Below are 11,299 nucleotides of genomic sequence, written 5' to 3'. Positions count from 1 at the left end.
AGCTGCCATCCTTCCACCTGTACCTTTGCACACAGATGCTTCCTTTAGGGTCTGCTCAGCCTCAGACCCTTAAGGCCCAGCCAAGGGTCAGGAGCCTCTCCACCCAGCCAGCAGGACAAACGTCCAGGGAAGACACATGAATACATAGAAGGCACCGGTTTCCTCCTCCTGCCTTCTGTCAGGGCTCTTTGGAGACGGGACTGGGACTTTTGTTTTTGCAAAGTCCCATTGTTCTGCCCTCACAGGTGCAGGGAGCAGCGCTCTGTTGCCAGCTCCAGCAAAAATCCTTTCTCTTGTAGAAAATTTAGAAATCCTATTAAAGGAATAAAAGGTCAAAGTCTAGATAACACCATAGGAACTCCTCTTAAACGTTTTATTTCTCTAGAAGAGACTTTATAATCCAAACTGTCTGAAGTTTTAAGAGAATCTTCAAGGAAAATGGATTATTTTATTGGTTTTCCCAGCCAGGTCTTTCTTGATTGTAAAGCACTGACCTTGAAGCCCAGCTCCTAGGTAAGGCCAGGTCAGGGCCTGTCCCCTAGTTTGAGGGACACGAGGGTTGGATGAGTATTAGGGCTTTGCATTTGGTCCTTCCTCTGTGGGGCAGGCTCAGTGAGGTCTTCCCGGCTGGGGCTAGTCTTCATGGTGTGTTTGTGAAAGCCCACAAGGACTGCCTTCTACTGTCCCTAGGCAAATGAGCAGAGACCTCCTCCTGCAAAATGAAAATCAGAAACTTTACCTCCCCAGCTTTCTCGCACCACATGGCCAGGCTCACAATCACTCCTCCTTAGGTTTTTGGAACCACCCAGAAGATGAAGGTGGACCTAGAGCAGCACCTGGCCCGGCTCAGCGAGATCTTTGCTGCCCGAGGAGATTACATGCAGACCCTGAAGTTCATGCAGCAGATGGCGGGCAACATCATCGCACAGCTCTCGGGACTGCCAGTGTGGAGGGACGCCACCACAGAGCTGGCCGAGCTGTCCAGCCAGACTGGCTACGTGGAGTACTACAGGTGTGGGGCCAGTAGGGGCAGGGGAGGGCAGTGGGGCTGCCTGGCTTCCCTCGTCTGAACCTCCATGCTGGGGCCAGGCAGAGATGTGCCACCAGGAAGTCTTAATAAGCCATCAGCTGACATCAGGAAGTCAGGAAGACATAAGAACTTGCAGGGCTGGAGTGGTGAGTGTGCAGAATAGCCATCTTGACAGGCAGGCATCCGGTGTGGACTTGGCTTCCAGCACATGCGGGATGGTCCTCCTGGACTTCCTCCATTCACATCCCCTCTGTGCCCATGCCAGGTGAAGGCACTGGGCACAGGGGCAGCTGCCCGCCCTCCAGGTACAAGGTCTAGTGAAGGTTGCTATGGGGAGAGTGAAGAAGGGATTTCAGCCTTTGGGCAACTCCCAGTTGAGAGAGGTCACTAGTGAAGTGTACTCATCATGCTCCGGGGCACAGTGCCCAGCATGGAGCAGGAGTGAGGGTGGCGTGGATACTGGAGACACAAGGAACAAGTGTCAGCTCTCTGAACACCTCCCCACCCCAATTTGTTGGCTTCTCTCCAAGCCATTGACGAAAGTCAGGGTCTTTAGCCCAACAGTACACAACCTACTCTGATGTGCTGCATTTCTCCCCTCTGTGTCTTAAAGCCCTAGCCCAAGAGGTCACTGCTGGACAGAGTCCAGGGGCCTCTCCCCTTTCTGAGAGTAGGACATGGCAGGGCTCCAGGGAAAGGGTCCTCATGAAGTCCCCAAAGTTTTGGACAGCACTCTCCATCCCTCACCTCCTAGCCTGCCCCGCCCCTGCACTCCCACAATGTCAAGGACACTCTGGATCGAAGGGGACCTTGGACTAACTCCCCAGCCAGTGGATACTCATAAGCAAAAGTACCTTCCTCCCAAGGGACAGAAAGAACCTGCCTGTGCCCTCCTCTGGCCCCAAATAGCAGATTCTGATGGGTCCTGTGACACATGGGCCATTCCCTTCAAAAACTTTGTGTCAGGTTGGGACTGACAGGGCTCCCAGCGCAGCCAGTGTAGGGCCGCATACATTTAAGGGCTTCCTGTGGGCATTTTGGTAAGGACACTGATGAAATAAGTCAGCATTTGCCTAGAAAAAGGGGCTTATTAATGATTTCATTAAAAAGTGGAAGAGGGTGGTGGCACCTGGGCAGCTGCTATTTCAGTGTAGGTTCTCAAGGGGTCCCCTGACCCCAGGCCCCACCCCTTATTTAGGTCAGGGCAGGAAAGGTTTAATCCAGAGTCAAAACCTGTCTACCCAGAACTGATGGTTCTTCCCCGCCGCTGGTCCAGGTCTGGGCACTAACCAGCCTTCAGGCCAGGGCTTCCCTGGAGAGCCCCCTGTCTTTGCTTTAGGAATGGTTCTTGAGCAGAGCCATCAGATGAGCAAATATTTCTGAGTACTTTTGTACAAGATTAAAAGCAAGAGAGAGGCCTTGAATCAGGGGGGAGAGCTGAGGGAGGGGTGGGATGGTGGGAGGCATGGGAGTGGGAGCACTCAGGGTTAGACACACAGCCATCAGCCCCCACCCAGTTCCTCTGGGAAGAGGCCTCTGCCCCTAGGAGCTGTTTCCAGGAACCCCCTACAACCCAGAGGCATGGATGCTGAGAAAACACATTGGATCACACAGTGGACAGCAGGCTGGAAAAAGCCCTAAGTGGATTTCCTGCTGATGGGTGGAGCAGGGGTGGGTGGTGACCACAAATCTTTAGGTTTGAGGCACACAGCCAGTGTTTGGAGAGATTCCCCATGGCTGGCTCTGTCCCTTACAGGAAAGATTGATATGGACGGTCTAGAATTCTGCACCAGGCTGTCCCCATGGTGGGCCTCAGTTTTCCAGTCTGTAGAATGGGATCCTGACACTGGATGGTTCCTGAGCTTCCTTCTAGCTTTGAGTCTAAAACTGGCTCCGTGGTGAGAGTGCAGGACAGGCTCTGCCATTCCCCAAAGTTCCCCACCCCATTCCTAGGAACCCAGAGACATACTGTGAGCTGCCCCCTGCTCTGTGCAGGGTTTAAGGACTTTGATTAGGTGCCTTAAGCCTTGATTGATTCACAGTCAGAAAGAACCTCACTTAGCAAAGGGGCCTCCAGCTCTCTCCCTTCCCCGCCCCTCCCCCCCTCCCAGCCTCTTTGTCTCTCTCTGGAAGCCCCACCCCAGCTCCCTGCCTGAACTCCAGCCTCCTGCTTGCCCTCTGGTGTTAGTGATGGAGAAAACCACTGCTGGGAAACGGGGTCATGAATTCACTTGGCTCTTGCATCAAGACAAAGCCACTAGCCACATGTGGCTATTTAAATTCAATTAAAATTAAGGTTGAAAACTCATTTCCTGAGTTGCACAAGCTGCGTTCCAAGTTCTCAGTAGCCTCCTGTGTGTGGTGGCAGATAGAGTGGCCAGCACAGATTTAGAACGGTTCCACCACTACAGAGCATTCTAGCACACAGTGCTGGTTCAGACACAGCCATGAGGTTTAGGCAGGAGGTGGAAAGGAATAACTTTGTCCAGACAAAAATGGAAATGCAGCCCAGGAGTCCCTGCAGAGCCCTTCTGGGTGCCTGCTGGCTCTGGCAGCCTGTGGCCGTGAAGGGTGAGGCCGAGGTGGGCCTTAGGGCTGTGGTGGAGGCCTTGGGTGGGAGGCAGGTAGGGAGCTCCGCCTGGAGCCCTGACCGCCCCTGCTCCTGCCCAGGTGGCTCTCCTACCTCCTGCTCTTCATTCTGGACCTGGTTGTCTGCCTCATTGCCTGCCTGGGACTGGCCAAGCGCTCCAAGTGTCTCCTGGCCTTGTGAGTATCCCTGCCTATGGGCCTGGTACAGAGAGCTGGGCAAGGTGCCACCGTCAGAGAGAGACGAGGGCCTGGCCAGGCACAGAGTTGGGGGTAACAGCCAGGCTTTCTGAAGCAGCTGCTGACTTACCGTCTGGTCACCAGACAGGCACTGGGCTCTTCTGTTTCCCTGTTGAGCAGCTGAAGAAACCTGGGCCTCAGCATCAGAGCCTCTGGCTGTCCAGTGTCCCTCAGCTCTAGACAGCAGGCTCCATGGCCTGTTCCTGCAATTAACAGAGAGATATCAAGGCAGGACCTGAGCCCAACAAGATGGTAGCCAAGGGCCCAGGGGGTGGGTGGAGTGGCAGCCATCATAGGGAGACATTGCTGACCTCTGCCTGGGACTCCACTGTTGTCCCTCCCCCAGGATGCTGTGCTGCGGGGTGCTAAGCCTGTTCCTCAGTTGGGCCTCCCTGGCCGCGGATGCTGCTGCAGCAGTGGTGAGTTGGGGGGGTGCTGTGGGTGGTAGGTGGTTTGGCCAGGACAGTCTGTCTGGTGATCACATGTCCTATCCAGGCCCCCAGGCAGGGCCAGCTTCCAGTCACAGCTCCTTATCTAGAAGGCCAGAATCACAGAACCAAAGGAGATTTATGTCATCTGGACCAGCCCTCTCGCCTCACAGATGAGAAAACAGGCCCAGAGAAGGGAAGGGTCAGAGCCAGGGCAGGACACCACGGCTTATCAGGCGTGCACAGGTGACCAGGTGGCTTCTCTCTGGTTGTGAAGAGTTAATTGGTCCAGTGGAGAGCTCAGAAGCATAACCCTTTGCCAGCCCCCACTGATTCAAGGGCCACACACTAACGCCCCATATGCATCTGTCCTGGCCTAGCAACCTGGGTGAGTATTAGGGGCTTCTGGTTGGAGCCCCCAGCCCCTAACTAAACTCACGCTATGCCCAGTGACTTGGGGGCTGGCCTGTAGCTACGGACTGGGCAGTTTGCCTCCAGATGCCCTCAGAATGAATGAATGGACCCTGGTGCTGCTTGGCACAGCAGCTTCTGGCAGAGGCTGTGCAGAGGGAGAGGTGTTCTCTCCTGTCTTTGCCTCCCCACCCTCCTATGCAGTGGTCACAGACCCAGGGCTGGTAGAGATAAGGGCAGGGCAGGGCAAGAGGGCCCAGATCATACCCAGAAGCATCCCAGTGGCATCAGGAGCAGGGAGGGCTGTCAGCAGTGCCAGAGCTGCTGGCCAGAGCGACGTGCACAGCTGCCTGGCTAGTGGCCTCTCCTCCATGGCCAAGTGCAAGCACAGGGAAGCTTGGCCCCTACTCCCTGGGCAGCCTGTACCTTCTAGAGGCAGTGGTGGCCTCAGCTTGCACCAGGAGCTGCTCTGTGGGAGCAGGCTCCCTCCCAGTGGGTCCTTCAGTATTCATAGAAACCAGAGTGATTGAATCTCCCAGCTGGGTACCCTGGAATGCAGGGAGCTGGGCAGAAAGGCCATTTCCCTAATTCCTTTAGTCAAGCCCTTGTGGGAGAGGGCCCATGTGGGGGGAGCTGAATGGGCCTTTGACAGGGCTAGGGACGCTGCTGCATTTCAATAGGAAGCTGAGGAGGAGCTGGGAAGGGAGGGCAGGGGCAGGCTGTGGAGAGCTTTTGTGTGGCCTTCCAGTGCCACCCTCCTCTGAGGCCAGAGGACTAACAAGGCCGCCCCTCCCTGCCCTTCACTGTCTCCAGAAAGGGCCCCCAAATGGTCCAAGCCCTGCCCCCTGAGATCTCCACAGGATGAAGAGAGAGGAGGTTAGGTGGGACTCTGGGGCTAAGCCCTGAGTCTCTGGGCCTTGTGGCCACCCCTTGTGGTCAGGTGTCTGAGTCACAGGATGCCTATGACTGAGAGCCACAGAATCTCCTGGCACCCTTCATAGGGATTCTGACATGCATATAGACAGGGAAGGGGGCAGGAAGGGAATCCTAGCTGCATGTCAGCATCTGGGGTCCAGGGACTCAGCCAGGCTCCCCCATGGTAATGGCACACAGGGGGCCCACCCAGTGGTTAGCCAGGGGCACAGCAGAGGGGCACTGTCCTCCAGTGATGGGATCCAGGGCTCCCTCAAGCCCTGCCCAGATGTGAAGGCTAGTGGGGGGTGTCAGGATTCAGCTGTGGTCACAGGAAGGGGTTGAATCAACCACTCCCAGCAGTACAGCCCAGGCAGAAGTAGAGGACACGCCAAGAAGGAAGGGGGAGGAAATGGATTGATTGAACAGTTGCTCTGACCATGAAGCACCTTGGACGGAGGAATTCAGCCATTGCAGGACAACCAGGCCGGCCCCAGGTGGGTGGGTAGGAATGTGGCCTCTGGAGCCCCCTGTCTGGACCCCTCTTCTTAGCAGTGAAACCTCAGAAAAATTACTGAAGTCCCCCCTGCTTCAGTTTCCTCCTGTGTAAACAGGGAGAATAAAAGGACTTGCCTCAAAGGGCCATGATCAGAAGCGATGAGTAAGTTAGTCCAATAAACAGTGGCCACCACTGGCCTCTGCACACTTATTATCATCGTATAGGGGCCACGGGGGCCCTGCAGACTCGCACCCCTGTTCTTGGAAACTGTCAGCAGGCTCCGCCATCAACTGGGCTGGGCACTGGGCAGCTTCTCCTACCTGCCCCATCTGGGCTCAGTGTCCCCTTACCTTCCTCTCCTCTCCTGCCATCCCTATCACCATCCCATCAGCGCACACACACGTGCACGTGTACACACACACAGGTACACACATCCCGGCACTTGCCTTTACTAATAGGAGTTGACTCTTCACTACGTCCTACACGTCCCAGGAGACGTAGGCTCAGAGGTAGCCAAGGGCCCTGAAGACTAGGTCTGGCAGGGAGGGGAGGGAGGAAGTCCACATCACTGGTGGATCTTTCAACCGAGACTCCTGTTCCTCTCCCTCCTCAGGTCCAAACTTTGTGGGGGTGACCCAGACTGATAGCAGTGGCCTCACTCTATTTTTCCCAAGGCTTCCCCAGCCCCCACTCAGGCCTGGCTGCCTTCCTTCTGCCTATTCAGCTAGTGGGTGGGAACGCACCACCCAGCCTGCCGGTGCTGTGGCTCTGATGGATAATAAGCCTGGCTGATTTATTATGAATGTTAGTGGTTGGTGTATAAAGCAATTCTCCCAGAGTTCTCAGTGTGTGAGATGTCGGAGGCGGGGGGGTGGTGGTTTGTACACACAGGGCTCTGGGAAGTTCTGTATCTAGAGGGGCATGTTATTCCCTGGCACCCCCATGCACACATTTTCTAGACTGTAAGTGGCTGGGATGAAGCTTGCCACTGTATCAGTGCCTGGTACCCAGTAAGGACTCAGTAAACACTGATTTCAGTGAGTGAATGAGTGGTACTGAGTGTGGACCCCTGAGGCAGTGACTTCTGCAGGAGGACAGGGTCACTGGCAGATCAGGGCCACCAGAGGGGTCCCCTGCCTGGGAGCATGCACCAGAAGAGGGGCAGCCCCAGGCATGCGGGAAAGATCGGCGCTCAGCCTGCCTACTCAGAAAGGCAGACTTTACTCAGTCCCAAGGGCACCCCAGCCAGATCTGGGATGGGCCTAACTCGGAGGACACATCCTTATTGCCAACCCCTCCCAAGGCCTGTGTCTGCTCTCACTCAGGGGCATGGGGCTCAGTGGTCAGCTAGTCAGGCCCCCAAGCTCGTCGTCTGTGTCCTCCGACTCCCAGCCCTGTACCCTGCCCGTGTCCTGCCTCCGCAGGTGAAGACCTGCACACGAGGGCTTGTGGATGGATTCAGCTCTGACCACAGTCTTTAGAAAGAGAGTCTGGGGCAGGCTTCATAGATTGACTATCAGGCAAGTAGGCTTTGGTACCAGCAAGACAGAAGGGAAAACAGATGAGCAGATGAGGCCACACGCACAGCCCTGCACACAGCCCACAGCTGGCCCAGGGCCCAGGCTCACCACCCAAGGTCTGTCCCATAAGAGGCATTTAGGAATAAGAGTCATGGAAGACATGCTCTCTGCCCATGTCACTTTTCTGAACACTCTATACATTAATTCATAATGTTAATAGTGTTATCTGCACATGACGAAGAAACTGAGACACGAGGGAGTGAGGATCACGGGTGCATGGTAACACGCCAAGACGGGGCAGAGTCAGGATTCGAGGCAGTCTGCTCCCAGGGGCCCATGTCAAACTTGCCTCTGTCCTCTCCCATCTCTCCCTGCCACAGGGCACCAGTGACTTCTGTGCAGCTCCTGACACCTTCATCCTGAACGTCACACAGGGCCGGGTCAGCACAGGTAACACTCCGGGCCTCAGCGGTCAGGGCCACTCTGCATGGTCAGCTGAGCCCATGTGGCCCACCAGACTGTGCCTCTACTTACCTCTTTCAGTCCTGTAGTCACCTAACCCCTCCCCACCCTCAGATTTCAGATCCTCTGGGCTATTTCCTGGAAACCACCTCCTTTGGAAACTAGGGATGGGGGAGGAGGCTGGGTTTGTCCACAAGGATGGTACAGGGGCTGGTCATTTGTGAGCTGCCTTGACACCAATGCCCTTGCCTTGCAGAGGTGACCAGCTACTACCTGTACTGCAGTCAGAGTGGAAGCAGCCCCTTCCAGCAGGTATGGCCACCCAGCCCCATCGTCCCTCAGCACTAGGTCAACCCACTCCTGACAGAGCCCGACCACTGGCCAGGAAGGTGAAGCAGCTGGGCCTTCCCTATACACTGTGGTCCTCCCCTCAGCCGCTTCCCTGTAGGGGCTATACTCTTGGTCCGTGTGTAGATTAGTGGGTTTTATGTGGCTCATGCTCAAACACTGCTCGAGGTCCAGGGTAGAACCAACATTCTGGGTTTCTCACAAGCTCCTCGCAAAGCTGATGCTCCTGGCCTGAGGGCCATGTTTGAGTGGCAAGAAACAAGAGGACTGTGTGGCACTCAAGAGTCCCAAGGGACAGGAACAGGGTGGACAGAAGCACTGGCCCCTTGGTCGCAGTAGGGCTCTTGGTTGCAGTAGAGCTCCTGGGAGGTGGAGCCTCACAGCAGGGCTGTGTCTCTCTGGCCCAGACGCTGACTGTCTTCCAGCGTGCACTGACCACCATGCAGATCCAGACCTCGGGGCTTCTGCAGTTTGCCGTGCCCTTCTTCCCCACCTCGGAGGTAAGGTTGCCGCCTCCCATGCATCTGTGCAGAAAGGCCCACATGAGCCCTGGAAGCCCTCTCCCCTGCCATGGCCCCCACCCCCAGGGCCAGGCTGCAGAGAGCTGGCCGAGGCCCTTTGTACCCCTGCCCCCACCCGGCACTGGACTCCTTCCTGGGTGCTAAAGGCCTCTTCGCACAGCTGCGGCTGTGGTATTGGCTGTCTGCCCTCCCCCCATAGCTCAGGCATTGCCTCTTCCTCTCTCCCTGCTTCAGAAAGATCTGCTTGGAATCCAGCTTCTGTTGAACTCGTCAGAGTCCAGCTTGCACCAGCTGACGGCCATGTTGGACTGCCGGGGGCTGCACAAGGTGTGGCCCTTGGAGTGTGGGTGGATGGGGAGGAGGATACAGACCCAGGAGCAGGGCTGAAGCTGCACAGTGGGAGAGGGAGAAGGTGCCTGGCTTCCAGGTTCTCTCCCATGGCTGATGCAAGGATGCTCAATAAAGGTGACCAGTGGTCAGGGACAAGTGCTGGGGGACCCTGACCAGTGTGAGAGGAGGCTGTTCCCCATCTGGACTGCCAGACATCTGGCCAACCCATCTCACTACCAGGTTGCAAGTGGATGTCCCTAACCCTTGCCAGGGTTATCTTTTCAGGAGTGTCGGATAGACATGATGATGCATTGAGAACATGTGAGCACCCCTGTCCCCAAGCAGATAGCCAGTGTACGTCCTTACCTTTCGCATCCCTATGGCTTTCTGGCAAATAGTCATCATAGCGATCAGGGCTGCCAGTGCTGTGCACGCTCTGTACTCTATATCCAATGTGTCACTTGGTCCTTGCGGTTACACTATGTTATATCATGAGAAGTTTTACACGAGGTAATTAAACTACATGTTTATGGATGGATGGACGTAGACATGCACACGTGTCTGTACATGTACATACCTGGGCATCTCTACAGAGGCGCCTACTGGAGAGTTAGAGCTGCAAGTCAAGGGCTTGGGTTTGGACCTTGGTAGTGTGACTTCAAAGCTACGAACAGGGCACCACCTGTGTCCTCTCCCTCTCACTCTCCACTAATCCCTTAGCAGGTCCCAGCAACTGTACTCTGAGACATCTCCTGAATCCATGTGTTTCTCTGCATTTTCACAGCTGCCACCGCTGGCCAGCCCTGCCCCTCCTCCCACCTTCTGCCCCCTTGCCACCTGTGACCTTCCACACATCCTTTCCATACCCAGCTTCTCTGATGTCCTCCTGACCCTTCATGGTAAAATCCAAACTCCTCTCCTGCCCTGCAAGGCCCAGCCTGACCACCCCCTCTGGCCCCATCTCCTGCTGGCCTGTCTTGCCTTTCCTGGACATGTTGAGCTTGTCCTCTTTGCCTCGTCTTCTCAAGGTGTGCTCTTTTTGCCGTCTTGGTCTCAGCTTACCTGCTACCTGGCTCTGGCTCCCCACACCCTGCTACCTTCTCTGTCCTGCTCAAAGCCAGCCTTTCAGTGCCTGGCACACAGTAGGTGTTCAGCAAATGTTTGTAGGGAACTCAAGAAGTCCCTGGTGCAAGCTCCAGAGTGTGGACCTTGAGTGTGGCAGTGTGGAGTATTAGGGATGGGGAACAGGCACTAGGCATCCCTAGTCCTGACTGGGGAAGATCTCAGACCCAGGCTTTGCCCCCAAGTGCACATTCCTCCTCCTCTTCCTCCAGGACTACCTGGATGCGCTCACTGGCATCTGCTATGATGGCCTTGAGGGCTTGCTCTACCTCGGCCTCTTCTCTCTCCTGGCTGCCTTGGCCTTCTCTACCATGATCTGCGTGGGGCCGTGGGCCTGGAAGCACTTTACCACCAGGTGGGCAGGGAGCCTCCTACAGGCTGGGAGCTTCCCCGGGGAGCAGACGGCGGCTCTAGTCTGTGACTACTGAGAGCCAATACTCGGGCTGAGAAGGGCAGCAGAGGGCCAGGCATTCAGCCCCAGCAGGCTGGCTGGCCATCTGTAGAAGCTTTCTCAGGAGTCTAGACTTACCCCCAAAGGGAGGCCCAGGGCAGGAGTGGGGGTTGAGGTGCTGACAGTTCTGAAGCCACAGCCCAGCATCCCTTTGGTCTCCTCTGCTCCTCAGCAGGACTTTGTAATATGGGATAATGAGAGATTTTGGCCCTGGGAGGGGGGCTCCTGGGAATCTAAGAAGGATAAATTGTATCACTGCCATCGGGGAACCACAATCCCATTGAGGAGATAAGAGAGGCAAGGTGGTGTTTGGGCCTACATGCGGATAGTCAGCCCGGCGAGCATCCTGGAAGAGGTGGCCATGAAGATGGGAATGGGGCCAAGTGATCTGTGGGAGGCAGGGCCCAGGACCATGTTTAGAGGAATCTCAAAGAGACAC

General features: G+C 55.9%; 1 protein-coding gene across 1 annotated transcript in view; it reads left to right on the top strand.

The window, feature by feature from the left end:
• TTYH2 (tweety family member 2) overlaps positions 1-11,299 on the top strand; it is a 22,709-nt gene that overhangs the window by 6,252 nt on the left and 5,158 nt on the right. Inside the window, exons 2-9 of the mRNA XM_023511015.1 lie at positions 792-1,012; positions 3,701-3,796; positions 4,203-4,275; positions 8,007-8,076; positions 8,345-8,400; positions 8,844-8,936; positions 9,192-9,284; positions 10,622-10,764. Of these exons, the coding sequence (XP_023366783.1) occupies positions 792-1,012; positions 3,701-3,796; positions 4,203-4,275; positions 8,007-8,076; positions 8,345-8,400; positions 8,844-8,936; positions 9,192-9,284; positions 10,622-10,764 (845 nt within the window). The remainder of the gene's footprint in view (positions 1-791; positions 1,013-3,700; positions 3,797-4,202; positions 4,276-8,006; positions 8,077-8,344; positions 8,401-8,843; positions 8,937-9,191; positions 9,285-10,621; positions 10,765-11,299) is intronic.

This window comes from Otolemur garnettii, unplaced genomic scaffold (assembly GCF_000181295.1).
Source record: "Otolemur garnettii isolate 467f Iridium unplaced genomic scaffold, OtoGar3 scaffold00018, whole genome shotgun sequence".
Taxonomy (NCBI): domain Eukaryota; kingdom Metazoa; phylum Chordata; class Mammalia; order Primates; family Galagidae; genus Otolemur; species Otolemur garnettii.
Note: the sequence above shows the minus strand (reverse complement) of the source record. Positions and strands in the feature narration are given on the sequence as shown.